The sequence below is a fragment of the Balaenoptera physalus genome (genome assembly GCF_965194825.1).
Source record: "Balaenoptera physalus genome assembly, chromosome: 8".
Lineage (NCBI taxonomy): Eukaryota > Metazoa > Chordata > Mammalia > Artiodactyla > Balaenopteridae > Balaenoptera > Balaenoptera physalus.
The window spans coordinates 117,938,629-117,965,481 of record NC_138887.1 but is presented as its reverse complement, the minus strand read 5'-3'; the positions used below and the strand labels follow the sequence as shown (position 1 = coordinate 117,965,481).

General features: G+C 62.9%; 1 protein-coding gene across 1 annotated transcript in view; it reads right to left on the bottom strand.

The window, feature by feature from the left end:
- LOC309665829 (SCO-spondin-like) overlaps positions 1-26,853 on the bottom strand; it is a gene marked incomplete at its 3' end in the record, with an annotated part of 37,309 nt that overhangs the window by 5,699 nt on the left and 4,757 nt on the right. The window contains 57 exon segments of the mRNA XM_082472554.1: positions 4-245; positions 379-433; positions 521-600; positions 738-875; positions 877-1,611; positions 1,958-2,001; positions 2,113-2,266; positions 3,323-3,362; positions 3,497-3,531; positions 3,534-3,641; positions 3,864-3,920; positions 4,299-4,469; positions 4,617-4,698; positions 5,205-5,304; positions 5,765-6,017; positions 6,352-6,619; positions 6,623-7,092; positions 7,897-7,962; positions 7,965-8,075; positions 8,883-9,053; positions 10,057-10,245; positions 10,546-10,713; positions 12,833-12,883; positions 13,658-13,847; positions 13,930-14,579; positions 14,702-14,920; positions 15,248-15,340; positions 16,239-16,293; positions 16,422-16,540; positions 17,055-17,312; positions 17,416-17,589; positions 17,678-17,818; positions 17,931-18,374; positions 18,436-18,446; positions 18,511-18,601; positions 18,694-18,767; positions 19,346-20,216; positions 20,424-20,657; positions 20,879-21,048; positions 21,135-21,355; positions 21,358-21,447; positions 21,449-21,754; positions 21,758-21,944; positions 22,019-22,356; positions 22,358-22,467; positions 23,110-23,244; positions 23,572-23,616; positions 23,619-23,688; positions 23,692-23,827; positions 24,058-24,097; positions 24,100-24,151; positions 24,274-24,463; positions 25,268-25,364; positions 25,367-25,616; positions 25,620-25,901; positions 26,099-26,353; positions 26,355-26,521. Of these exon segments, the coding sequence (XP_082328680.1) occupies positions 4-245; positions 379-433; positions 521-600; positions 738-875; positions 877-1,611; positions 1,958-2,001; positions 2,113-2,266; positions 3,323-3,362; positions 3,497-3,531; positions 3,534-3,641; positions 3,864-3,920; positions 4,299-4,469; positions 4,617-4,698; positions 5,205-5,304; positions 5,765-6,017; positions 6,352-6,619; positions 6,623-7,092; positions 7,897-7,962; positions 7,965-8,075; positions 8,883-9,053; positions 10,057-10,245; positions 10,546-10,713; positions 12,833-12,883; positions 13,658-13,847; positions 13,930-14,579; positions 14,702-14,920; positions 15,248-15,340; positions 16,239-16,293; positions 16,422-16,540; positions 17,055-17,312; positions 17,416-17,589; positions 17,678-17,818; positions 17,931-18,374; positions 18,436-18,446; positions 18,511-18,601; positions 18,694-18,767; positions 19,346-20,216; positions 20,424-20,657; positions 20,879-21,048; positions 21,135-21,355; positions 21,358-21,447; positions 21,449-21,754; positions 21,758-21,944; positions 22,019-22,356; positions 22,358-22,467; positions 23,110-23,244; positions 23,572-23,616; positions 23,619-23,688; positions 23,692-23,827; positions 24,058-24,097; positions 24,100-24,151; positions 24,274-24,463; positions 25,268-25,364; positions 25,367-25,616; positions 25,620-25,901; positions 26,099-26,353; positions 26,355-26,521 (10,553 nt within the window).

The following is a 26,853-nucleotide window of genomic DNA, read 5'->3' as shown; positions in this document are numbered from 1 at the left end:
GACCTCCCTGGACAGGTCCGAGCGGGGCCTCCAAGCGCGTCCCTTCTCCCCAGCCAATCTCTCAGCGTTTTTGGTTCGGGTCGGCTTCCTCACCACCGCGCAGGCGCCGCTGCACAGAGACCCCGGCGGCCTGCCCGTGTCCCTCTCCATGGTCCTGGGCGGAGCTCGGAGGATAGCCCCGCACCCCCGCAGGCGCATGCGCACACGCGCGCGCACGGAGGCGAGGTCTGGGCGCCGATACGCCCCTGGGGTTTACGATGATATAACGGGATGATTGCCCCTTTCTATGTGTTTGTGCTGCTTCTGTCATAAAACGTTTACATTGAGAAACGTCTGCGGTAAGAAAGGCAAGGGCTGCTGGGTGAGGCTCGCTCCCACTTCTCTCCGGAACAAGTGGGACCCTGATGGGCGCTGACCCCGCCCCTTCCCACCACTGCGGGGCAACCCCAGGTCAGAGGGGCCACACCCCAAAGCCACACCCTGCCGTCCCGCAAAGCGACCCTCAGGAACCCAGACTCACCACGAGGTCGTCACAGGAGCGAGGACAGGGAGGGCCACAGGGGCTGTACTCGGCCCCTGGGATGGCGGTGCAGTTGGTCACTGGGGGGAGGGGAAAGGATAGGCAGAGAGCTGGGTGGGTCGCCCAGTGGGTCGCCCACCCCAGCCCGTCTCCCCGTCATGCTCCCTGCAGCTCTCCCGCCTCTGCTCCTTGACCCAGCCCCGTCGTCGGCAGGTACCTGGGCATGGCAGAGCCTGGCAGGCGGCCCCCTGGGCCGGAGGCCCCTCGCAGTAATCCCCCAGACCCCGGGGTGGGGTCCGGCTCTGGAGGCCGCCCACACAGGAGTGGCGAGGGCTTGGCTGGTGCAAGGTGGAAGGCATCCACAGGGCGCAGAGGCCACATCTGGGCTCCACGGGACTCACGGTCACACCCCAGCAGGAGGCAGGGCTCCTCCTCTGCCTCAGGGCCTGGGCAAAGGGGTGGGGCTGAAGCCAGTGGGGGCAGCAGTGCCAAGCTGGATGGTGTAACGCCCGGGGGCCTGGTGCAGAAGCGGTGCCGGTGGCGTCGGGCAGGGCCACAGGAGGCCGAGCACTCGCTCCATGGGGTCCAGGGTGACCACGTGGGCTGACCTGGGGGTGCACAGCAGGGAGAGGCAGAGAGAGAACAGAGCAAGCGGAGGCTGGAGAGACCCAAAGGGCTGGGGGCAGAGTGTGATGCACAGGACAAGAGCATCCCTCCTCCCTGCGCCCACCTCTCCCCAGGGCTTTCCTCCCCAGCCCCCAGCCCCGGCCCCATGCAGACACACTGCGGCAAGCAGGGGGTGCAGAGGGAGCTTGCAGGGGCGATGTCAGGAGAGATGCCCTTCTCACCCTCCTCACAAGGCCAGGAGGTGCAGTTGGTGATGAGCCCAGAGTCACAGGAGCTGGAGGAGGAGAAGCAGAGGGTCAGGGCGCTGTTAGAGGCTGAATGTGTCCCCTCAGATTCATATGTCGGAGGCCTAATATGTGAATGTGACCGCAGAATGTGACCTGACTCGGAGAGAGGGTCTTTACAGAGGTGATCAAGTAAAAATGGGGCCATTAGGGTGACCCTAATCCAATATGACTGGTATCCTTATACAAAGGGGGAATTTGGACATAGGTGCACACAGAAGAGATGATGTGAAAACACAAGGAGGAGATGGCCACGTGAAGGCAGATTGGAGGGATGCAGCTACAAGCCGAGGAACACCAGGAATTGCCCACAAACTCCAGAAGAGGAGAGGGGCCTGGAACAGACGCTCGCTCACAGCCCTGAGGAGGAAGCAGCGCTGCCGACTCCGGGATCTTAGATTTCTAGACTCCAGAACTGTGATAGGACAAACTCTGTGTTCGAGCCACCCCGTCTTCGGTGTAGCTGAGGCAGCCTCAGCAGACAGAGACGGGAGGGAAGAGGGAGACTGGAGGGGAGGGCACGGGCGAGGGGCACAAGCAGGCTTGGCCCCGGAGAGCTGGTCGCTGTGCCTGTAGGAAGGGGTGTCTCTGAGGCCCATGGAGGCCAACACCCCCTGCCGCTCAGGAGAGACAGAGGGGTCCTTGGGGTCTTGGGGCCGTTGCAGGGGGAGGTGGTCTCACCAGTTCTCACATGGACGAATTACAGCACTGCCTGGGGGGTGGAGGTGTCCCCCGTGGGCGGAGGGGCAGTCCTGGGTAGGCACACACACGTTGTTCTGAAACCAAAAGCCCTCCATCACCTTCCGGTTTCCGGCCTGGCCTGCTCTCTCCCCACCTGCCCCCCACTATCAGAGCTCAGCGCCCACTTGGCAGGCGCCCTCCCTCAAACACCATGGACCCTCCTTCCAAACATCAAGTCTCTTCCCACTTCCCAGCATCGGGGAAACACACACCATCAGGTGCAGGGGCCGTGGGGAAGGGCACAGACCCCCGATTTCTGGGAGAAAGACCGTCTCCGCTTGCAGGACACAAGACTGAACTGTCAAATCCATGAAATCAACTAACAAAGTATGAAAAGTGCAATTCATACAAAACGACATAAAAAGAAACAAAACAAAATCAGATGAAACTACATGCACAGGGGGTTTGGACAGAAGTTGCTAGGGTCTCAAATTTAAAAACACAGCCATCCGCCAGCACACGATTCGAAGTCAGATGTCCTAAAAGTAGCAGCCCTGGGAAGCAGTTTACCGTCTCACAGACTCCCATGACCAGAGACACTATTACCCCAGTTTTACAAGTGGAGAAACTGAGGCATGAGAATACTCAGCCTGAGGTCACAGAGTTGCTAGTGGAACAGCCTGAGCCCTCACTGGATTCTGTCCCTACCAAGCCCCATGCTTCAGCAGCATCTCTGGAAGCCCTCCCCACTGTCCCGTGAGCTTTTGTCCAAACTCCACCATTCCCCGCTGTATTTGCCAGCCCTGGTTCCCACCACCCTCCAACTGGAGTGGCTGCCTCCCTGCTCTCCACATCCTCTAATCTCTGATGGTCAAGTTGGACCACCTCCTCCAGGAAGCCCACCATCCTGGACCCCATCCCCACCAGTCTGCATCACGTGCTCTGCAACATGCAGAGCTCACTTCCTGTGTATCACGTGGGTCTGTCTTCATTGTAGGGGCTCTGGGTCTGCTTTCCCCAGACTGGAGTCTCCTTGGGGGCAGAGCCTGCTCTTACCCACAGCGTAGCCCAGCCCAGGACTGAGCTTACAGTAAGTGCTCGATAAATAACTGGTGATAACGTAAGAGGACCGAGCAATCAAGCAGGCACGAATCATAAAGAATTTCCAGACCAATCACCATTTTACAAACGGGAAAACAGAGGCCCATACCTGAATGCCACTCGCCCAGGGTCACGTGCTGGTCACGGGGCTGGCAGAGCAGAGCCACGCGCCCTGAGTTCAGTGCTCTGTCCTCAACTCTGCAAGGCTTTCCCTGCCTCCAGACCCACACCCTTGGCTCTACCCCTACCCAGGCCCCAAGGAGGTCAGGCAGGGAACACTCACCAGAAGGAGCATCCCGGACGGGCAGCAGGAGCCAGGTGGCAGGGCTGGTCAGTCCCTCTCGGGGCACTGAGCTCTGCACAGGAAGCAGGGCCCTGTGCACAGTCCAGCCACTGCTTCCCCGGGGGACACGCACCAGGCACTGGCCCTGGGGACACAGAGATTGACAGCTCAGCCTGGGCACATTCACTTCTCCCCCGGGGTCCCACCTGGGAGAGGCATCAGCTCCGGGCGTCGCCGGGAAGGTCGTGGGGCTGCACGGGAGCTCAGGGAGCAGAGTCCCTGGGGTGACAGGGAGGGGTTGACAGGGCCGTGGGTGGTGTGGGGATAAGTGAGGGCAGGACGTGGAGGAAAAGGTGGGTGCCCTCACCTGCACAGGGCTGCAGGCTACAGGTGGAGAAGTCCACGGGGCTGGGCCTGCCACTCCCTCGGGTGCAATTCCAGTAGCCACCCCCGCAGGGCACGGAGCACGGAGACCAGGGGCCCCACTCCCCACCGGGAAGTGGGTGTCACCCCAGGTCACTGCAGGCCCTGTCTCACATGCCCAGACACCCGGTCACTCCACCCTCTGGATCCCAGGCACCTGCAGCCTCGCACCCAGCCCAGGAGACCTCCCCCCTTCTCGGGGGGGTTGCAGGATCCCACCTGGAGGTCCTCCCTGCGGGGCTGGCCTCCAGGGAGGACCCGTCTTAGGGCTCTCTGGGAACCACACCTTCATGGCATCTCCTAGGGAAGGCACTTGCACTTGTCTTGGGGGCCGGCGTGGGGAGTGACGAGGGTTGAGGACACGGGTCCCAGCTCTCACAACCACATGGCCGCAGGCTGCAGAGTTCAGCCTCCATGTTGGGACCCTGGCCCGCAGTCCCCCCGAAGGCAGCCGGGGGCGCAGTGCCTGCCCGGAAGCGCCGCCGAACACCCACGTCGCAGCTGTGGCTGCAGAGACTCCACGGGGTCCAGGGGCTCCAGCCACAGGCGACTGCCAGGGCGGGTGCCGGCGGAGAGGCACAGAACGTGTGAAACCAGGTCAAGTCATCCCTGGACCCCCAACTTCCCGGGACACCCCTGACACCACCAGGTTGATTACTGAAGGGGCCAGTATCCCCTGTGGTCCCTGAGACCCCACCACTGCCCATTCCTGGGCCCCGAGCATGGGGGTACCTGGGCAGGGCTCCGAGGTGCACAACATCACACCAGAGATACAGGTGCTGCAGAGAGAGGGCCCAGTGAGGCCACAATCAGCCCCTGCCCCTTGGAGCCCTGTGCACCTGCCCCCAGGGAGAAGTGGCTGGGAGCACAGTGTCCACCGCACAGAAGAGGAACCCGAGGGTCTGGGAAGTAAAGCAAGTTGCCCTGTGTCCCACGTGAAGTGCGTGAGTGACCAAGGATTCTCACCCAGTCCCCCCCACCCCGCAATTCCACCCTCCGTGAGCTCCCTGACAGCCCAGGTACTGTGCTGCCCTTTGTCCCACGATTTTATCAAGAAGTCGTCTTTTTATACTTTTTATTCCATTTGTATTTATTAAACACTGTGTAGAAATGACTTTGAGCGACACTTCGGGGCCAGTTAGGAGCTGTTCAGAAGGAGTAGACACTAGCTTGAGTCTCCTGGATCTTTCTCTTGAGTATTTCCTCCCTTTTACTTTTCTCCAATAAAAATGTTTTAAAGCCCACTTGTCAAATATGTGGACATTCCAGAAAAAAAAATCTAAGAGAGAAAAGGCAAAAGAGAAAGGGGCAGGGGGAGAGGAAGAATGAAGGAGGGAATTGAGGGAGGACCAGGGGCAGAAAATAAAAAGGAAGAAGAAAATGAACTGAAAGGAAAGAAAAAAGAACGGAAAATTGAAAAAAAAAAAAAAGAGGGAACGGGGTTAGCGCGCCCTCTGCTGGCAGATCCTGGTATCAGTTTTGAGGGTTGGGTGTTTAAAGGCTTCTGAGCAGAAAGCAAGTGCACCCCAGGAAGTGAATTACACTCAGGAAAGAGAAACAGAGGTAACTGGAAGGAGAACGTAGAACGCCCCTACTCCAGGCTCTAGTTCCATCATAAATCGCCTCTCCCAGCTGAGCCTCAGTCTCTCCATCAGTCAAATGAGCACGAAGGTCCCTAACAGACGCCTGCCCCTCCAGGCCTGGCAGCATCCAGTTCACTTCAGCATTCCCAGGGCCCAGGCCTGGCAGCACAGAGGCATGCTGAGCCCCCCGGTGTGTGGGAGTCCACACCCGTCCACCTCTGGAGCCACCAAGCCCCACCCCCATCCCGACACTGGTACCCACCAGTTATTGCAGGAGTCCAGCCGGGCCACTGCTCCAGGTGCATAGAGCTGCCCGCGCAGCTGGCAGGGGCACTGACTCACGGGCAGGCAGCTGGCGCCGTGCAGGAAGAGGGCAGGGGGACAGGCGCAGCCAGGGGTGCAGACGCTGGTGCACTCCACCCCAGGGCCCTGCGCCAGGCACAGCCGAGGGCGTGGGCCCCCCTCCTGGTGGCACTGCTCAGCTGAGCGGAACACCATGTCGCCTGGGCACTGGGCTGGATGGGAAGACAGAGCGGGTCTCAGCAGGGGCAGGCGGGAAGGGCAGGGAGGTGGAGGGGCAGGGGGAACCTGCACGCAGGTGACAGGTGGCAGTCAGTCAGAGGGACTGAGAGTCGGATGAAGCCCCCTCCCTCAGGGCATAGCCCTGCCTGGTCCCCGGTGGCTGGGGGCGGGAGGAGACCCAGGAAATCGGGCAAAGTCTCTCTTAGCTCAAGGCATGGCCTGTCCTGGAGGCAGAGCTCGGTGCCATGCAAAGGTAGGTGGCGAAAGGTCAAACCCCCAGGGGCCGGCGGGACACACCTGATGGGAGGATGGGAGGGGACTCGGCACCTGTGCGGGGCTGCGTGTTGCAGCCCCTGGTCTGGCTGTGGGGTCCCTGGCACCCGGGGTCCCCAGGAGCTGAGGCAGAGCAGCTGTGCCCGCGTGTCTGGACGCCTCCATTGCAGGGCGCTGAGCAGGTGGACCAGGCAGCCCACAGACCCCAGCCGCCGGGTACCGTCAGGAAGAGTGGAGTCGACCGTGAGGGACGCAGGAAAGAGGGGGCCGAGCATGGCCCTGCAAGGGTCTGGAGCTGTGTGGGCTGGCGCCGTGCAGGGTCCTACCTGCAGCTTCGGCCCCACCAACATCCACTCCTCCAGCGAGGCCCCCAGCGCTCCCTCAGGCCAGGCCCACCCTGTTCATCTCCTGCTGGGCTTCCTGGGGCTGTGACTGGGGGCCAGGAGAAGCTTCTGGACAATAGCCAGGCCTGCCCCCGCCCCTCCCGAAGGGTCATTCTCTTCAGCTGCTCCTCACCCCACCCGAGGGTCCCAGACACACCAGGGACAGAGGGGGCCACACCTGGGCACACAGCGGGGCTGCAGGGCTCCTCCTGGGTGGCCTCTCCTGGGCAGGACGTGTCCCCAGGGTTGGGGCAGAGCCAGGAACGGCTGCGCCAGCCTGGGCCCCCTCCAGGGACGAGGGAGCTCTGGGAGCAGGCGGACCGGGGACCCCAGGGTGTCCAGCCCAGCACCTCTGCAGGGAAAAGGGCAGGACACTGCACGGGGCCCTGCAGGGCGGGGCGGCTCGGGGGACCTGGGTGAGCTCCGAGAAGCTATGGGGGCGACGGAAGGGCTCATGAGGATGAGTGTGGGCTCTGCCCCTTGGGGACCTCCACCGTCAGCCCAGATCTCCCTCTCAGAGCAGAGCCTTCCGCGGAATCTGGCTCACTGGGGCCCCACCTCTGTCTGTGGACCTGGCTGGCACCTCGACATGTCCACTACCCATCCTCACATTTTCTCCCAGATCAAAACTTCCAGAGCCTTCTAAACAACTGGCCTTCATTCAGCCTCAATGTGGAAACCCAAGAGTCCCCTCAGACACCCAGCCACCCTTCTCCACTGCAAGAGCCTGGCCCAGACCCCCACTGGACCCACGCCTGCACCCCAACTCCCCTGCTCTCCCCGCTGCCCCGTCGCCCTGCGTACCAGTGAGACGCAGAGACCTCTGCTGGGATGGCTCTGCCTGAGGGGCCCCAGCAACGGAAAGAGGACAGCAGTCCTGGCCCCTAAGAGCTTCTGACCGGCCCCCTCCAGCCCCCCCACATGAGGCATAGCCTCATGCCCACACCTTGCTCTCAGACACCCTGCGCCCCCCAGGCCAGCCTGGGTCCAGGCCCTCGTCTCCTCCCCCCACAAAGCTCCACACATCGAGGCCAGTTCCAGGGCGCCTCTCGGATGGGGAGGCTTTGCTGACCACCCAGGCAGAGTGACCAGCAGCCTCGACCCCGCCGTTCTCAGGGGGGAGATGGGCACCCGGTAGGGTGGGCAGTGGGAGGCCGGCCCCACCCCTACAGGGCTCCCCCCTTGGATGCCCCCGCCCCAGCCCAGCTCTCCTTACCTGTGCCACCTGTGCAGGGCTGCAAGCCGCAGGGTGCCCTCTCTTGGGAGGCCCCGGGGCAGGGGCACCACCATCCTCGGGCGGGGGGTCCACACAGCTCCTCCAGCGACTCCGATGGCCTCCCCCACCAGAGACGCTGCAGGGCCCCCAGGCGTCCCACACGGCCCACGCCCCGGCCACTGCGGGGGACAGAAGAACGGAGGTGGACCACGTGAGCCCAAGGAGGTGCGACCGTGCTAGAGGGAGCAGGGCCAAGGGGCAGAGAGGAGCCTGGCAGTGGCCAGTGGGGCGGCTTAGGGCAGCACCCGGGGACTCCACAGCTTTCCTTCCTGTCCCAGGAAACCTCCCCTAGGTGGCGGTGACCTGTGGAAAGATCTCTAGGGGCAAAGGCTCTGGTCCCTGGAAAGGGTCTAGGATGGCGGGAATCCTGGGGCAGGGTGCCCGCAGCAGCAGCAGATAGAAGGCCAGCTGTGGGGCGGAAGAGACCCCAGGTGGGAAACCCTGGATGGAAGGAGAGGCAGGGTGGGGGCCCCCGCCTCGGATCCACAGAACGAAAGCACTGCAGGGCCTCCGGCTCAGAGCCCAGGACCAGGGGCGCAGCCTGTTTACACCCTCGCTCTGAGGAGGGCTGGCCGCTGCTCCAGTTCCCACACTCAGGCAGGAAGAGGGCAGGGCTGGGGCTTCAGAGGGGGCTGTCCTCCTAGAGTCCCGGAGCCTGGACACGGGTCTCAAAGGAGAGCAGGGGCACTTCCCCCATGCGGGTGTCTCACCTGGGGGGCTGGGGAGGCTTGGGAGGGGATGGCCGTTACCTGGGCAGGCAGCTGCCCCAGGCAGGGGAGGCCGCAGCAGCTCCCGGCGCTGAAAGGCGAGGCCCAGGCCACAGCTCCGGCTGCAGCTGCTCCAGCCAGACCAGGGTGCCAGCCCACAGTCCACTGCAAGGACGGGTGGGCCGGGTTCAGAGGGTGCCCCCCCAGCCCGGCACATACCACAGCCGTCCTCGTCCGAGCCGTCCTGGCAGTCGGGCTGCAGGTCACAGCGCCGCTCGGCTGGCAGACACTCCCCGCTGCCGCAGCTCAGCTGACTCTTCGAGCAGAAGCCTCTCGAGGTCGGCAGCCCAGGCAGGGCCGTGGTGGGCACCAGGAAGGGCACAGTGCTCGCTGCCCGTGCCAGGGATGGGGGAGGGGAAGAGAGCCACACAAGTGATTCTGGCTGATAAACCGAGCCCCTTCAACCCCAAGCCAAGTGCAGAACAGAACTTGCTGACCAAGGCTCTGGCCTCCCCTTCCTCCTGATGCCTCCTGCACCCAGTGCAGGCTTCCCTCTACTATATGCGGGTGAGATCATGGGGTCTTTGGTCCACACACGATCTCACACAGTCTCTCTCTTTGACAACAGCTCTTGGAGTGTCCAGAGAGAAGCCAGAGTGTCTAGAAGAACATTTCACTCCCCCAGGTATCCCTTCCTGATGGGTACCCTCTGGAGTGCCCCTTCCTATGACTGGTTAATGCTTGATCTCTCTTCTCTTGATCGGAAGACTAGGCTTTGAGCACAGTGATCTACTTTTGATGGATGGATGGATGGATGGATGGATGGATGGATGGATGGATGAATGGATGGATAGATGAATGAATGGATAGATGATAGTTGGGTGGATGACGGATGGCTGGATATATGGATAGATGAATGGATGGATAGATGATGGTTGGGTGGATGATGGATGGATGGATATATGGATAGATGATGGTTGGGTAGATGACGGATGGATGGATATATGGATGGATGAATGGATGGATAGATGATGGTTGGGTGGATGATGGATGGATGGATATATGGATGGATGAATGGATGGATAGATGATGGTTGGGTGGATGATGGATGGATGGATAGATGATGGATGGGTGGATGATGGATGGACAGATAATGGATGGGTGATGGATGGGTAAATGAGTATCCTCAAAGGTCAGAGAGGTTTTATGAAACACCTATCCCATGCCCCCTCTTCACTATCCCCAAAGACACACACATTCCTGGCTATTTTTACCTACTCAGTTTCCTTCCACTCCCTGCTGCCTCTAGCCTCTCTCAGGACCTTCTCATATCTGTTAGAAATGGGGACAGGGACTTCCTCAAACCTAAAGCGGTCTTGCCATTACCACCCACATGACACCAGACCCTCCGGAGAGCCCTGCAGGGCCAAAGGCTCAGCACAGGACCTCTCATCGGAGCCGTCCAGACAGTCCTCTTCCGCATCACACAGCTGCTCCTGCTTCACACAGCCCAGCAGCTCACGGGGCGCCTGGCCTGGGCTGCACCGCACGGGCGGGAAGGGCCCCGGGGCAATGCTCTGTCCTGTGGGCATCACCACAGCCAGCTGATCGGGCATCGCACCCCCCCACCCCATCCTCCCTCCTTCAGTCACCTCCCAGCAGCCCCCAACCTCCCTCCTGACATCCGGTGGGCCCTCACTTCCTGCCTCTCTTGAGATCATGGAAAAGTAGGGAACTGCATCAGGAGACTTGGGTCCTAGGCCTGGTCCTACCAGATCCCTGGCCTCGAGCTGGGTGACCTGGAGCAAAGCAGTCAAGCTCCCAGGGCCTCTGTCTACCCCTCCACCCAGAAAGCTGTCTCTACAGGTAGAAGGCATCTTACCAGCAGGAGCCACAGGCGTCATCGGGTGTGGAGGGAGCACCGTCACGGCTGCCGTTTCTGGTCTCAGGGCCTTGGCCTCAGGCTGGGAGGTAGGGGTAGTGGTCTCGGTCTGCACAGTTTCCCCAAGGCTTGGGTGAGATGTGGACGCAAGACTCACTGGCCCCTTGCCTGGGGGTGCAGGAGGGAGAGGGGTGAGGCCCGTCAGCCGCCCTTCCCTGAGATGAGGCTGACGTGGGCCCTCCAGAGTGTCTCCCAGGCTTCGAGGTGGTGCAGGGTGAGGACAGCCCACACCCCACCTTCCGAGGGGCTTCAGATCAAAAAGGAAACGGGCCTCAGTAGCCCCAGGAGCACAAGAAGGGTTTTAACTGAAAGTAGAAGAAACGCTTAGTTGTGAATGAGATTTGTACTCTCCTCTCAAGAAGACACATGTGGCAGCTTCAGGTCAAACTCACTATAATAAACTAAAACGTTTAAGGAGAAAAAGAACAGAGGACACAAATGGCAGCAGGAGGAGCAAACGCTACCAGAGACTCAGGATCTGCCCGTGGCTACAGTGGTGCCGAGAAATCGGTTGTGAGCCTCCTGGCAGCTACAGTGAAAAGGGGGTTGAGCTTCTCATTTGCTGACAAGAGATTCATGTTCAAAAGACAGCCTTTTTTCTAGAACCAGACTTAGAGTGAGATTAGACTTCGTCATGTGAGTCTGCATGTTGCAGACCCGAGTGATGGTACAAGTTGCTTCATCTGCTTTTCACAAAAGACACAGAAACACGGGCTGGCCAGGCTCCACGATAGCTCTCCTCAGAACTTTCGGGAAGGGACCGTACGGGTCTTCTATAAGTGCTCCTGGTCTCACAGAGGGGGAAACTGAGGCCCGGGCAGGTGGTGAGACGGGCTGAACATGTTGCAAGAGAGAAGGTCAGGCCAGGACACACCCAGCTGCCCTGACAGCTCCGCCAGCCCACCTCTCTCTGAAGATGGCTCTCCTGGGCTCCCGTGCAGGTGAAGGACCAGGTGGCCATGAGCGGGGGCTGGCACACAGCCACAGGGAGCCCCTTCTTTGTCCTAGTCAGGACCGTGCTAACTTGGTGACCCTGGCTTCCCTGTGCAAACACTCCAGAAAGGGGTGCCTGGCCGGGCAAATGGGCGAGCGGAGGGAGTGCCAGGCGGCATCCCACAGCCCAACCAGGGCTCTGGGGGAAGCAGACACCCTGCAGGGCACAGGCTCAGCCCTGGGGACCAGCCGGGGCCTCGTACCCTGAAGTCCAGGATGGTGGGCAGGGGCAGGAGCTGGCCAAGGCATCCACAGTGACCACGTCTCCCTCCCCAAGCCCAGCCTGCTCAGTCAGGGGACGAGAGAGGTCAGAAGACTGAACTCTGAAGAGTAACAGCCCCTTGCTCTGAAAGAACAGGCGGGCTGGGGGGCTGGGAAGGGGGCCTGGAGTTTGGGCACATACCTGTGCGGGGCACGGGTGATCCCTGCTGGGGACGCCAGCGTTCAGCCCCTGCCTCTGCCAGCCCCTGCGGAGGGAGAGGGCTCAGCTTGCCTGCGCAGCTCTAGCCCCCAGGGCTGCCCCGCCCGGTGTCCCGGCATCTGCCTCTCATTCCCATGGGGATGCACTGGGTCCCACAGCCCCGCCCCCCGCCCCGCAGGGCAGAGCCGGGTGTGGAGCCTCATTCCTCTGTAACACCTCAGGGCTCGGCACCCCCAGGCGCCAGGAGTTCAGGAGCTGTTCTCACTGCCCCCTGAGGGGATCCACTCGGCTGTCTCCCCCAAACCCCCGTCGCTACCCCCTCCAGCACCCATGCGTGTCCTGAGTGCTGTGGTCACCCTCCCCTCTAGGGTCCCAACCGGGCTGTTCTCCAGTGGGAGAGTGCCCACCCTCGTCTCTTTGTTACAGACGCCCCCTCACCCCCCATCCTTCCAGCCTCGTCCAGGAAGCCTCTGCGGACTCTGGGCTCAGGGTGGTTCTGAGCACCTGATGCCCGCCCGGTGGGCATGACCTCACTACTGGGCGCGGGCCTCTCCTGTCTCCCAAACTCCTCCAGGCCAGGCATCTGCCCTGTGCTCCTGCCCCTCTGGCCATCCCTTTGGCCCCCAGCCCAGCAACAGGCTGGCCCCCAGGAGGCTCAGCGCCGAAGGCCTGACCCAGAAAGCAGCAGCAGGGACGCACAGGGAGGCAACGCTGGCTGACCGTGAAGAGAGGGAGACGCAGGGCTGCTGGGACACCGAGGCCAGCTCCCCAGGCCCTGCACCCCACCCGCTGGGCCCGAGTCTCCCCACTCACCTCCCTGGGCTGGGTGGGGGGGGGGCAGCTGTCCAGGCTGTGGACGGGACTCTGAGAGGGAAAGTAACCAAGGGGACGCCCGGGGCTCGCCCAGCTTCAGAGCCGCACCGGGCAGGGGTCATCTCCGGGTAGGTCTGGGGCGGGGAACCTGGGCGGGCACTGCGCGCTAAGCCTAGGCAAGGGGATGCTCCCCACGGTGGTCCTAAAGGCGAGGATCCCCTGGAAGGCTTGTTAACCGGATGGCTGGGGCCCACCCCACAGTGTCTGCCTCAGGAGGTTGAGGCTGGGACCTGAGACTCTGCACTGCTACCCCCTTCCAGGTGACGCTGATGCTGCGGCTTCAGGGGCCACACTTTGAGAACCACTGACCTCCAGACTCTAGGACAGGGGCACAGACGCCGAGAACCACTGACCTCCAGACTCTAGGACAGGGGCACAGACGCCGAGAACCCCACAGCGGGAAGGGCCCTCCGAAGGCACCCGTCTGCAGCAGGTCAGCACACCAGGCCCACGGGCACTTTGCGGGTGAAGGCGGCGCAGGTACCTCCCACAAGGCTGACCCTACAAGGCTAAGCGGGGCAGCAGGGTGCCCCACGCCTGCCAGTGCCTGCGGGCGGGGGCAGACAGCCCTCCTCATTGGAGCCGGCCTCGCAGCCTTCCACACCAGCGCACAGGGCCCCCCTCAGGGCACACTCGCCACTGGCACAGCGGTGCCCAACCCCCGGGCACGGGGGGCACTGCCGGTGGTGACACGGGTGCGGGGGGGATGGCTGAGGGCTCCTGCCCGTCCCTCCTGCCCGCTCCCGCCCCCAGCCCAGCCTGTACCTGGCTCACAGCCCAGCAGCTCCGCCGGCAGGGGGATGCCATGGTTGGCCTCTCCGTGGGGGGCGGCGCTGAGGTGCACATCGAGGGGCCACACCCGGATGTACCGCGCCTGCACCATCCGGCCAAACGTCCACACTGCGGGGGCCACGTCATCCCGGTTCCCGGGAAAGAGATGTGGGCACAGGGGTCCCTGCTCACCGAGGCTCGAGCTGGCTTTCCACTCAGGCTGCCACCGTGACACTTCCCAGTGCCCCCCTTGCCCATCCCCCAACCTTCATGGCATGGACCCAGCCTTCCCAGAGCTCATGCTCTCTTGGCATAAGCCATCCAGGTCCCTCAAGGTTGAGGGGCTCTGGTCCTGGTTTCCCGAGGGCAGGGTGCCCACTGCTGTGTCCCGAGGGCCACGCCAGTGCCCAGACACAGCAGGTGCTCCTCAAGCGTTTAAGAGCGAACATACTGTCTCCCTGGGGAGGAAGCAAACCCCACAATGGCAGGGCCGTGCCCAGGCTGCTCTCCATGGGCCGTGAGGCCTTCAGTGAACTTGATGTTACCCCAACCCCCTCCCTCCACGGTAGAGCTTCCCACACCTGCCCCGTGTCTGAGCCACTTCGCTTGTTTCTGATGCCCCTTTGACAGTGATCCCCAAGCCCCCTGCTCCACGGAACACTGTCCCTGCTACTAACAGGGGTTGGAGAAGCCTCTAAAACAGGCAATGTCCTTCTGGATACTAGAAGCTCCTTAGGGACAAAGACTTTGCATCCCACAAAGGGGCATGGTGGGTCTCTGGCCCAGGGGGTCCAGATGGGTGGTAACTTGGGTGGAGGCTGAATACCACGCAGGACGTCACGATAGTTGTGCCAGTGTAGACCACCATTGCTGAACTGGAGCAAGTCTGAGGACCCAGCCCCCTGCACCATGATGCCTGGGGGGAGGGGCAGGGGTCAGAGTGAACACTACCCTCAGCCCACCAACCTCCACCGCCACCGCTACCTCCATCCACCGTCTGCCACCTCCTCCTCCAGCCCCTGCCCCCTCCCCACGCACCAGTGAGGTTCCGGGGCCGTAGCAGGTCCAGCTGCAAGTAGGGGGGCTGGGTGTGCCACTGAGCATAAGCATCCTCTACGGGGCTCCAGCCCTGCTGCCCAGGTGCCCCCGTGGGAGGCCTTAGGATGGCAGCCCAGGTGCGGCGCTCCAGCTGCTGGGGCGAAGCATGCAGGCTCCCCTCGGGGAGTCGGGCCAGGCCCAGGGGAGAACAGCAGGGATCTGGGTGCACGAGAGAGGGGTTGGAGTTGGGGGAGGGCAGAGGGTGGCAGGAGCCTGCTAGGGGCATAGTTAGGAAGGCACAAGGGGAGTTGGGGGATTTGAAGGGCCCACACAGTTGACCTTGTGGTGTCAACAGGGACAGAAGGCTGGTGCAGGGAAGGCAGGGATGGAGAGGCAACTTAGGCTGGGATGACGTCTAGATCCTTAGGCTAACCATCCTCCCCATGGAAGCAAGAGCTATAGCCCAGCGATCCTGTTTCCCCTCCCAGGTTGGACAGCCCTTGGGCAACATCCCCCCTCCGCCCTACGATAGCCCGTGGCCCTTACCTCCGGGGGGAGGCAGAACGTGGGTGATCAGAGGGGCCCCGATCTGGGGGCTCGGGGCTGGAGGGGCCGTGTGGCGGACCGTGTGGTTCTCTCCTGTGTGGGGAGACTCGGGCTCACACCAGCCCCTGGCGCAGCTCCCTGACCTCCCTCCACTTCCTGGGGCACTTTCTCTCCCACGACTTCCCAGGAGCTTTGGGAACAGCTCCCCAGCTGGAAAAGCCCATCCTCTTTCCCTTGTTGTGAGTTGGGGGTTTTCACTTCCACTGAATACTTAGAGAATGTAGAATAAAACCGCCAGTCCAAAGCCACTTCAGGGGCCAGGACCGAGCGGCTGCAGTTCCTAATCCTGGGTTGCTGTCGCTAATAGGGTACCCTTGTGGGCACGAGAAAAGGGCATCTCTGGATGGAAGCGGTCCTCCAGGCTAGAGCCTAGCCCCCACTCGCCACGTAACTTCTGCAGTGAACCACCTGTACAACTGTGCATGCGGGCTCTCTCCTAACCTCAGCAGCCTATGGGTGCACTTTTAAGATATGGAATCTGGACCCAAAGGCACATCAGTTTCTGAGCCTAGGTATCTTCCTGTTTTATTTAAAATTCAGTTTCCAAGTAAAGATGCTCTTGAAAAGTCCAACTTTGTCATGGTTGCTCTTAGGGGGAACAGGGAAGGAACCAGATCTGGCCCAGCAAAACCAGAGAAAAGAAAGTGCCCTCAAGGGTGACCTCACAGGGGAGGCAAAACCCCAAAAAAGGTCAGAGGAGGTGGGCAGAGATTGAGGCCCGGCCTTAGGAGAGCAGAGACAAGCGCTCTTCCCCCCAGCCCCAGCCCAGAGGGCCCCTTCCTTCCCCAGCATCCAGGACCCAGGCTCCCATCACCCTGAGGCTGGGGTAGCCGGTGCCCCCCTGACTTGGTGCTGTGACCTGTGGCTCCCTCTGACTCCTCGCCATCCTCCTCCCCTTGGGGCTCCTCTGCCACCCCGCAGACCCACTCACCGGGCAGGACACAGTGGCAACATGACTCTCCCACTCCCTCCACCAGCACCCAGTCCTGCGGGCACAAGAGTCAGGCTAGATGTGCTGAACTGGCCACCTGCCTGGCCCGACCCGCAACCCTGGCCTCTACACAGCTCACCCCGCCCCCGCTGCCCTGGCCCCAGGGCCCCTGTTCCCCCTCACCTGGGGGCAGCTGCCCAGCGGGCAGCAGGGGGAGCAGCATGACGTGCTGTCGTGCAGACACTGGCAGACCCCGCAGGGGCCCTCTCGCCAGCGATCCCCCACTCGGCGGACCCGGCGTGCTGCTCACAGCCCTCACGGGGCCTCGTCTGGCACCTGGGGAGGGAGGGCCGCCCCTCACCTGGTGAGTGGGCTCAGCTACGCAAACACCCCATTCTGGTTTGCCCGGAGTGAGGGGTTTCCCAGGACTCAGGACTTTCAGTGATAGAACCTGGAAAGTCCTGGGCCAACGGGAACACTTGGTCACCCCGTCACCCCGACCCCACCCCAAACCCGAGACACTGCAGCTGGCCCAAGAGAGGGGTATGGAAGCAAGCTGTGCCAGCGGCGCGGGCCCAGAGGGGGCTGGACAGGCAGATATGGTTGCTCCCCCGACAAGCCTCACCCCAGGTACCTCCAGAGGCACGAGGTGCAAACCGGACGGCCCATACCCATCCCTGCACTTGTGGGCTCCCTACATCCCCTTTGTGGACCTCCAGGGCATAAAACTGATGCAGGAGAAGGCCAGGGATCCCCAAAGATGCGCTGGGAGTCCTGGTGTTTAGACTAATAGGGGCACAGAGCGCGGGGGTCCTTATCTGGGGTCCGTGGTGCCCGTGGAAGCACCCTGAGCACAGACGGCTTCCCAAGTGGGAGCTGGAGGTGAGGTCAAGGTCCCCGCAGGTCCCTGGCGGGTGCAGTAGCTGCGGGCCTTGCGGTGGATGCCCCGGCGCTGGCGACCTCGGCCAGCGAGGCGGGCACTGTTGGCGCTCTGGAAGGACCACTGAATGCTCCGGCCCCCACAGGGGCCCAGGCACTCGGCCCAGGGGGACCAGGATGACCAGCCACAGTTCACTGAGGGAGGGTCAAGGGTCAGGGCCGCAGCAGGGCTGGGTGCCCCGCCGGCTGGTCTGGGAGGAGAACAGAGACCCCTCAGGAAGGGCCGGGGGGGCCTCACCGGCACAGTCTGGGTTGGGCCGGCAGCGCCGGGGCCGTCCATCTTGGCAGATGCGGAGCCGGCAGTCGGCCTCGATGCGCCAGTAGCGGGTGCCGTCCACCAGGCAGGGGCACTGCCGCGGCCACACACACCGCCCCTCGTCACCCAGCACCTGCCCTGTGGGGCACCAGCAGCCTAGGGAAGGCCCAGGGTGAGGCTTCTCTTCGGAGAGCTCGGTCCCGGCAGACATGCCCGCCGTATCCCAGGCCCAGAGCCCCCTTACCTGGGCTGCTGCAGGGCCGGTCAGGGGGGCACTCGGCCTGACCAGAGACGTCATCACAGGTCAAAGAGCAAGGGGCACAGGGATGGAACACCAGCTCCCCGGAGCAGGTGACACTGGGGCAGCCGTCCAGAGGGCAGGGTCCTGAGACGAAGCCAAACCAGAGGTCATCGAGGGTGGGTCCCCTTCAGGGACAAGCCGCCCGCCAGCAGCCCCTCCACACTTCACCCACCGTGCCCTCCTCCCGTCCACTCACTGGTCTGGCGGGTGCTGGGAGGGTCCCCAGGCAGCATGGCACAGGTCTGGCCCCCGTTCCGGGGTGGGAGGCACTGCCACTGCCGGGTCCTGGTGCCCCTGCATGGCTCAGAGCATGGGGACCAGGGAGACCAGGAAGTCCATTCACCATCCACGGTGAGGAGGAAGGGCCGACCAGTGGGGAGGGGGGCTGTGCGGTTGGGCCGGGGACCAGTGCCTTCCTCCCTCCGGCTCTCTGTAGGCCCCGCCCACCCCACTGGCCTCCTGGTGCCCAGGACCCCTCCCCTGGGCAGGTGGCCGTGAAGCAGGCCTGAGTCTGGGGCTCGGGGCCCGGGCAGTGCCGCAGCACCGGGAGACTGGGCGGGGAGCAGCGGCGACTGCAGCCCCGCACCCCGGGCCCACGTGTCTGGCTGCACGGCACCCATGGGCTCCAGGGGCCCCAGGCCTCACAGCGATGCTCTTCCCGGGAGGGCCCTGCCTCCCCCGCCAATTCACAGTCAGGCTGCCCATCGCACACCTGGGGAGGGAATGCGGTCAGGGCGACTTCCGCTTTGGGGGCACCACCCGCTCCCCACCCTCACCAGCTGGAAGCCGAGGCAGAGGCCATCCGGGTAGGAGTATCCTGGGCAGGGAAGCCCTTTCCCGTTGGGGCCTCCTGGGACTGGCAGCCCTCTGAGGGGAAGAGGAGACAAAACAGGTGGGAGTGAGAGCCACCTCCCAGGCCCCCCCAGCCTTGGCCTCCATCAGGCGAACAGTGTGCCTACCACAGCCCAGCTCATCCTCGCCCTGCGGACAGTCGGGGAGCCCATCGCAGAGCCGCTCAGGGTTCAGGCACAGCTGGGGAGCCAAACCACAGGGGAAGAGGCTGCCGCAGGGGGGCAGGAGCCTGCAGAGGGGGACGGGGAGCCGAAGGCATGGGCTGGGGGTATGAGGCAAAACCCTCAGGGGACACGGCCTGGCTCAGACACCTTTGTGAGGGGTCCAGGAGGGGCAGGCCACAGGGGAGGAGATGGGGCCTGTGGACAGCGCCCAGCCGCCACCAGGTGGCCAGGCCGTGAAGGTCTGACTTGCGGGGACACAGAGGGGACCTCCAGGCCTGGTAGGGAGAAGCTGGGGGAGCCCCCCCAAACTGCTCCCCCCACACTGCGGCAGAGCCACTCACTGCCCACCCTCTAATGCATCCAGCCCAAATGTGGGCAAAGACAAAAGCCCTTTCTTCTCTCCCCCGGGCTGGGCGGGCGGGCAAAAGTTTTCAAAGGGAGTTTCCGGGAAAAGATTCAAGGAGGACAAAACTCGCTCAGACTCGGCGGCCCCCAGACCTAAGTCGCTCTCTAGCGAGCGCCCCCGCGAAGCGCAGGGGGCGGAGGTCCGTCGGGTGGGGGCGGGAGGAGAGGGCGCCCCGCCCGGGCTCTCTCCGCAGGCGCCGGGGTCCCCGTCCGAGCCGTCGCACAGCGGCGCAGCGGGCCGCGGGCGCAGGGCGGGAGGTGCGGCGCGCAGGGCCGGTCGCAGCCGCTCTCGTCGCCGCCGTCGGCGCAGTCCTCCTCGCCGTCGCAGCGCCAGCCCCGCGGGGCGCCCTCGCCGCTGCCGCCGCTCGCGAAGTCGACGGGGCCGCAGGGCGGCGCTGCGGGGGCTTCCGCGCTCCACCCCGGCGGGGCGCCCGGGGATGCCTGCAGGCCGCCGTGTCCTTCCGCCGCCTCCGGCTCCGCTCCCCCTCCAGGCCCTTCCAGCCCCCAACCTGCGCCCGGCCCTCCCCAAGTCCAGCCGCTCCCGCTTTTGGCTGCCCTATTGGTTTTCCAAAAGCTCTCCCGCCGCATCCAAGAATTCCCGTTAGACGCCAGTCGGTTTAGAGGGGGGCCTTGAACTTCTGGGAATAAAGTTTGGACTCTTTCAGTCCCCCTCAAACGCCCTTCACTTCCTTCATTCCGGTGTCTCCAGGAGGCTGAGTCTGGGCCCTGCTCCTTCCCACCCCCAGCATCTGCCCCAAGGCCTCCCTCTGAGGCGCTGTCCCTTCCCTTCCAGGCCTCCAGACCCCACTTTCTCACCGCCTTCCCTCCAGGAGACTCATGGGGGCTGACGCTCGCCTGGGGAGTAGGTGCAGTCTCCCTGGAGACAGCGGAGGGGCCAGGCAAGGTACCAGCCGGGGGAGTGGGCAGAGAGGGGAGCGGGCAGTGCCCAGGCCCCTCGTCGGCTCCATCTGGGCAGTCGCAGATTCCGTCACACAGGTGGATGGTCCCCACACAGGCACCATCGACGCACGACACCTCCCCAGGGGTGCAGTTCACTTGCCCTGTAGCCAGAGAAAGGCGCTGGTTCCAGGGCACTGCCCCTTCTCCTCACTGTTTGGGGTGCCCTCACTCACACACCCACAGGTGCCCACTTCTCAGCCGGAAGCTGGATTGGTGAAGGAGGGGAGGCAGGCAGGTGGGGACCCACAAGATGGGTCTCTCGGAAGGGGACGCCTGGTGGGCTGGAGTCTGGGGTAGGGACCGCTAACCCTGACAGGACTCCTCGTCAGCAGCGTCCGGAAAGTCAGGGTGCCCATCGCAGAGCAGGGCGGGGGTCAGGCAGCACCCGTCAGCGCAGGCCAGTGAGTCCTGGGGGCACAGGCAGCCCTGCTCATCTGTCCCGTCTCCACAGTTGTCCTGCCCATCACAGATCAGGGCCAGGGGCAGGCAGTGGCTGGAGCTGCAAGACATCTGCCCCTCCCCACGGCCTGGGGTGGCACAGCCTGGTGTGGCACAGCCTGGTGTGGGGAGGGCAGGCAGGCTGAGGACGCCGACCAAGGGTCCCAGAGAAGCCCCCAAACCCAGAAACCAGAACAGCCCTGCCCACAAGTCGCAGCTGCTGATAACAAGAGCAGCAGCTTAGGAAGCCACCCTAGGACGCATGCTTCCGTTACACTTTCAAGGACTAACCCGCCGCTTGGCCACTGCCACCCGGGACACTCACCCTCCTCGTCTGAGCCATCGCCACGGTCATCCTGGTAGTCACAAAGCCACCCGTGGGGCACACAGTGCCCACTCTCCTGGCATGGGGCCTCTCCCTCCGCACCGCCAGGCACCGGCCCCTCACCGCGGCTACCATCATCCCCACAAAGCCACTGACTTTCCTGGCACGTGCTGAGGACACAGTGTCCTGGGACCCGCTGCAGCACTGGGCTCAGCCAGCCCAGGGCACAGGGCTCCCCCCGAGGCCCCCCACTCACCAGTTGCCACAGTCTCTCTGCAGTATGGTGCCCGGGGGGAAGAAGCTGCCTCGCCACTCGCAGGGGCAGGGAGCTGGCTCGAGGCAGACTCCTGAGATCACAGAGGGCAGGGCTCTGGCAAAAGGGGCGCAGCAGCCCTCTGTGCCAGCCCTGTCACCATGGCCTTGTGGGCCCCTCCCCTCTGCCCACTCTGACCCTACACGCGGTGCAGCAGAGTCCCCTCAGGACAGAAGCAGCCCTCCACACAGGCAACGGCCTGGCAGTGCCACCCAGGCTCAGGACCGTGGTCATGGCAGGTGGGGGGGGCGCATGGGGCCACAGGCCTCATAGCCCTGGCCCCCTTCACACTGCAGAGCTGGGTGGAGAGGAGAGAGGCTTGGGTCCCTGAGGTGCAAGGGCACCAGGATGCAACAGCAGCAGGCGAGCCAGCCTGAGGCGACACTCAGGGAGGGCACAGGGGTGCGTGGCGTAGACTCCTGCCGAGCCCCTCCCAAGGCTATTTGCAACGTGCACGCTCCACAGAGCCGCAATTTCATCATGTTTGGTTCATCTAGGAAAGTGTCTAGCGCACAGTAAGCACTCCACACGTATTTGCCCTTGAATGAACGAATGGCTGGCTCTCAGGCTAGGAGGAGTATCCTTGAAGGAGCTGAACGTGTGGTGGGATTGGGCATCGGGTCCAAGGGCGGGGCACACTCACGGCAGAGCTCCTGGCTGCGCCAGCGCATGTGGGTCCCGGGCCGGGAACACTCGTCTGCGTAAGTGGCGATGGCCGGGCAGAGACACTCACAGTCGCCCCCTGAATCACATCTGAGGGAGGGAGCGCTCGGGCCCAGCGCCCGCCACCTCCACGCCCCGCCCTTCCCCAGGCCTGCTCCTCTCACCCGCGGGTGACATGCACACACCACTCGCAGTGCTGCTCTGGGGGCACCTCCGCATGGCACCGGGCGAAGAGCGGCTGCAGCATCACCCCGCAGTGGGTGCGGGCCCAGCCGGCCCGGTGGGCGTTCACCTGCGGGCACACCCCGGTGGACCAGCCAGACTCCTCCGCAGCACCCAGCCTCTCGAACCCCCCCACCCCGGGTTTCCGCAGCTGCCCCTCCTCCCTTCCCCCTTTCCTGCCCATCCTCACGGCGCAGGGGGGCGGCAGGTCCCCTGGCTCGGGGCAGAGAGGATTGAGGCACCAGGAGTGGGCGGCCAGTTCAGCCGTGGGCTCCAGGCAGGACTCCCTGGCGGTTCCGAAGGTCATTGCTGGCGTCTCCATCAAAGTCTCCACACAGCCCAGCCACCCGGCCGCGGAACTCGGGGGACAGCTGCACCAGGACCCCGGTGCCTGGACGGAGAGGGCAGCAGGGGGAAGGACTGTGGAGACAGGATGCCGGAGGCCTTCTTTAGGGCAGGGGGCGGCGAGAAGACCTAGGCGCCTCTTATGTGGGCCTGCTTGACCTTCCCAGGTAAGTACCACCACCCACCACGGGGCGCTGGCTCCCTCTTTCGGGGGTGATGATTGGTGGGGATAGAAGAGACCTACGTTTGGGGGGCTAAGGGCAAGAAGTGAGAGCCTACTTTCCTAACTAAACCCAGGTTGGGGGTGGGTAGGGAAGTTCTCCAAAGGGCAGGATTCCAGACTCCAGGATGGCCTGTGACACCCACCAGCCCCAGAGGCCTCAGTGCAGGCGACTTTTTCCCACAATGGGGGTTATTTTGATTTCCTTTGATTTCACAGTAACGGTTATTTCTAAATCGCCAACTGCTTGGGTTTGAGTGGTGGGATGTTAGGAAATTTATTTTTATTTCTTCTCTCTAAAACTTGGTATTTTTAAACTGTTTCTTTGGTGAGGAGGTATTGCTTTCATAATGAAGAAAAATATAATTATGAAAACATAATTTGGAGACTCTGACCACACATGAGAAGGAGGAAGAGTTTGTGGGGAGCTTCGGGGTGTGGGTGAGATGGCTGGGGGCGGGGGCTGACCTCCATCCCAGAGCAGCGTGAGGCCCAGGCAAGTGGTGAGAAGCAGGAAGAGGCCTGCACGGCGCAGGCTCAGCCCAGAGCCCATGTAGACCTTGGGGGGCGTTACACTCACCCCATTCACTGTCACTGCCTGGCCTGTGGAGGGAGAGAGACATTCAGGCTCAGCCTTGGGATAAAGGGGCTCCAAGATCCCCACGAGGCCCTCCTAGCCTCCCCTCCACCTTTCCTTTGCTCCTCTAGCTGTGTGACCTGGGGCTAGTCATTAGACCTCTCTGGGCTTTAATTTCACGGAGCCTTCCAGAATTATGATTCCCAGCCAAGAGAAGAGGCGCCAGCCCCACTGCACCGACGGCTAGCAGTGGGGAGACACGGGGAACCCCAGACCTCGGCTACACATGCAGAGCTGTGATGCCACCTGGGGTGCCCCTCCCTGGCAACGTCACCCTTCAATGTCGCAGCCACCTCTCAGCATGTGCACAACGGTGCTCTGCAGCCACACGGTCAGCACTTGGTGCAGGTGAGGCCGCTGGCCCCGCCGGGCAGGTCCTGGGCAGAGACTGTGAAACGGCCGCTGGCCTCTCACACCAGCAGATACTCGCAGGCCCCGGGGAAGGTGAGGGCCAGCCCATCAAGTGTCACATAGTGGGGGGCACCTGATGCCTGGCACCGTCCATCGCACCGCTGGCCCGTGCAGCACCACTGCCGACCCTGGCACACCCTGTGGGCAACGGGGAGAGGGGAGACAGATTCACGAAGACAGGGACCTGGAACTGTATCCAGGGGAGGCAGCCGGTCCAGATTCCAAGCAACCCCAGACTGACCCTCAGTTTGGAGGGATGCTGAGGACTCCCGTTGTCCAGGCCAGTCTGGATATCCCACCCACCATCACCCCAGCCCCTAGCCAGGGGTCACTAGGTCACAGGGTTACAGGTCACGGGCTGGGCATACCAAATGTTGTAGTCCTCCTGGATTGCAGCGTTGGGCGGTACCACTGCCCACCGTGACGGCAGGGACAGAGCTTAGGAGGTATGCAGCCCTCATCCTGAGCAGAAGCCAGGGACAAAGGGCTCCTGGGAGGACTGCCTGATGCCCCCCCGCCCCCAGTTACATACAGGCAGGGGTCAGGGCAGGGCTCTGGTTAGGGTAGCCCCCTCCAGGACTTACCAGCAGCACAGTTCCTGGGGGACAGACACAGCCCCCCATACTGCCTGGGGGGCAGGAGCCGTTGGCACTGGGGCTGTCACAGGTGAGGAGGCAGGCACCAGGGACGTAGACGAGCCCACGGGGGCAGAATGCCCACGGTGGGGCGCAGCGTTGAGCAGTGCAATTCCATAGGCCCCTCTCCTGGCAGATGCTGCCAGAGGTGGGGAGGCAGGTAAGGGCCAGGCCCAAACCCAGACTCACTTCCAGGCCCCTGCCCTGCCCTGGGAGAGCCTCAGGATCCCAGGGGTCTAGAGCCCCTAACGTTGAGGGAAAATCCAGCTCTAACACTGGAGACCTGAGCGTCTCACCCCCAACCCCAGATGTCACAAGCACAGGAAGTGGGACTGTTTCCAGCACTTGGCCATACCTGGGATAGACACTGTCACCCTTTCCTGCCCCAACTCCAATAGAGGCCATTCTCTGGGCTCTGGGGAGGGGCAGAGATATTGAACAACCCTACTCCCAGCACAGGTAGGAAAAGGATTTCACTGAAGTTGCACTCTCACCCACCAAAGCCTGGATCTGGCACAGGCTCTGTAAGTCTGTAACTTGCCTTTACTTCGTAACCCTTTGAAGAGCCTCTGGGCCACACTCAACTGGAATCCAGAGATCTGGGTTCTAGTCCTTCATCATTAACAAGCTATGTGACTCTGCAAGCTATTTAGCCTATCCAAGCCTCAGTTTCCTCATCTGCAAAATGGGAACAATTCTTCCTCTTCCTACTTTACTAGGTTATTGTAAGAATTAAGTAAGATTAAATAAGGTAATATACGTGAAAGTGCTTTATAGGCCCTAAAGTACTCCACAACTGAGGGGAAGTTATCAGCATTTTGTCATTCTGACGTGCATGCCATCGGCCTGGAACCCACAGAGCTACATCCCCGGCCCCTTTTCTCTAAGCGCCACCTCTTCACCCCCAAGCTTTTTGCCTCCCCCCACAGGTGTGTGCTCTTACCAGCGGTTGCAGTCCTTCATGGTAGCACTGCCAGGGGCATAGCGATGGGCCCCAAGCTGGCAGGGGCATGAGCCGGGGGGCACACACTGGCCCTCAGGTCCCAAAGCAGCCCCAGGGGGCAATTACAACTGGCCACACAGCTGCCCAGCTCCCCACAGCCTTCAGTCTCCCCACAGTTCCGACCGCACACTGGGGCACACTCCTGGTACTCCTGGCCACCAGGACGCAGGACAGCTGGGCACAGAGATGCATGCAGGTCAGGGGCATTGCCACTGCTGCTCTGCCCACCCCTCCGGACCCGACAGTCCCTACGTCTCTGAAAGAAGGCAAAACCAGCAAACTGCCGAGGTCAGAGGTCCTTCTGGGGACCCTCCCCTGCTGCAAAGCAGTTGGATCCCACTGAGCCATTCCTAGAAGGTGCTGGAGGAAAGAGCCTGGGGATGGGGCTGGCCGGCTGAGCAGACTCACGGCAGAAGGTCTGGTCTCTCCAGGAGAGCAGGGAACACTCCTGGGCACAGCGCCGAGCATAGGCAGCGAGCACGGGGCACAGGCAGTCCCTGCCGGGGGCGCAGCCACACGCAGCTGTCAAGCAGCGCAGGTGGAACGGCTCCCTGTCCACCAGCCCGTGGCACTCCTTGGAGGGAGATGAGGAAGGGGGTCGGCTCCTCCCCCACGGATTCCCCTGTCTCCTCTGGTCCCCACTGCCACCTCCCAGGGCTCAGCAGCCCTGGCACAGCACCAGGGCCCTCCCAGTAGCCCAGGAGGAGGGCAGGGCAGGTATTGACCCCATTTTACAGGTGCAAACAGGAGGAGCGCCCCCAACCTGGCTACCTGGAAGACTGGGCCATGCAAGATGGCACAGGCTGCCCCCGCGAAAATGTGACGCTGAGTGTGGGTGCTGCAGCGGGAAAGTGGGGCGCTGTCCTCCGAGGGGCACCTTCCCTTGCCTGCCACTTGGAACTTGCTAGCAAAGGCGGCAATGCTGGTCTCCACGTCACCAGCAGGTGTCAGGAAGTCATCCTGCTTGTTCCAGGCCCTCTGTGGCTTCGCCCAGCCACTCACCCACCCTCCGGCACACCTGGAGGGCATGGCGGGGGTCCAGGGTGATGTAGGCTGCAGGGTCAGACGCTCCCCAGAGGACGCGGGCCCCAGGCCAGCGCAGCAGCAGGAAAGTGGGAGAGGCGCGGGAGACGCTGAGGCCCCCAGTGCCGCGCCAGGGCAAGACCACATCCTGCCCGTCCACCAGTACTGCTCCTGCAATAGGGGGTCTGTGAGGGGGCAACCTCCAAAGGGCTGGGCTGGGCTGATGATGGTGGGGGGAGGGCACATTGCAGGATGGGGCTGTGAGAGGGGGAAGGACCTGGGGTAGGAGGGGGGAGGGCCTGTGTCATGGTGGGCTACCCCCCCTGAGCAAGGGGAACTGGAGTGACCCCTGGGAGGTCACGTATCCCACCTACAACCTCCACATGACCCTTAGCACCCACTTTGCCTTTGCCCTTGGAGTCAGTGTGCAGGAGGAGCTGGGCCCTGGCTGTCCAGAGCTGGGAGGGGCCTGCCTGGCTTGGTTACCCCAAGAGGCCTTTCAG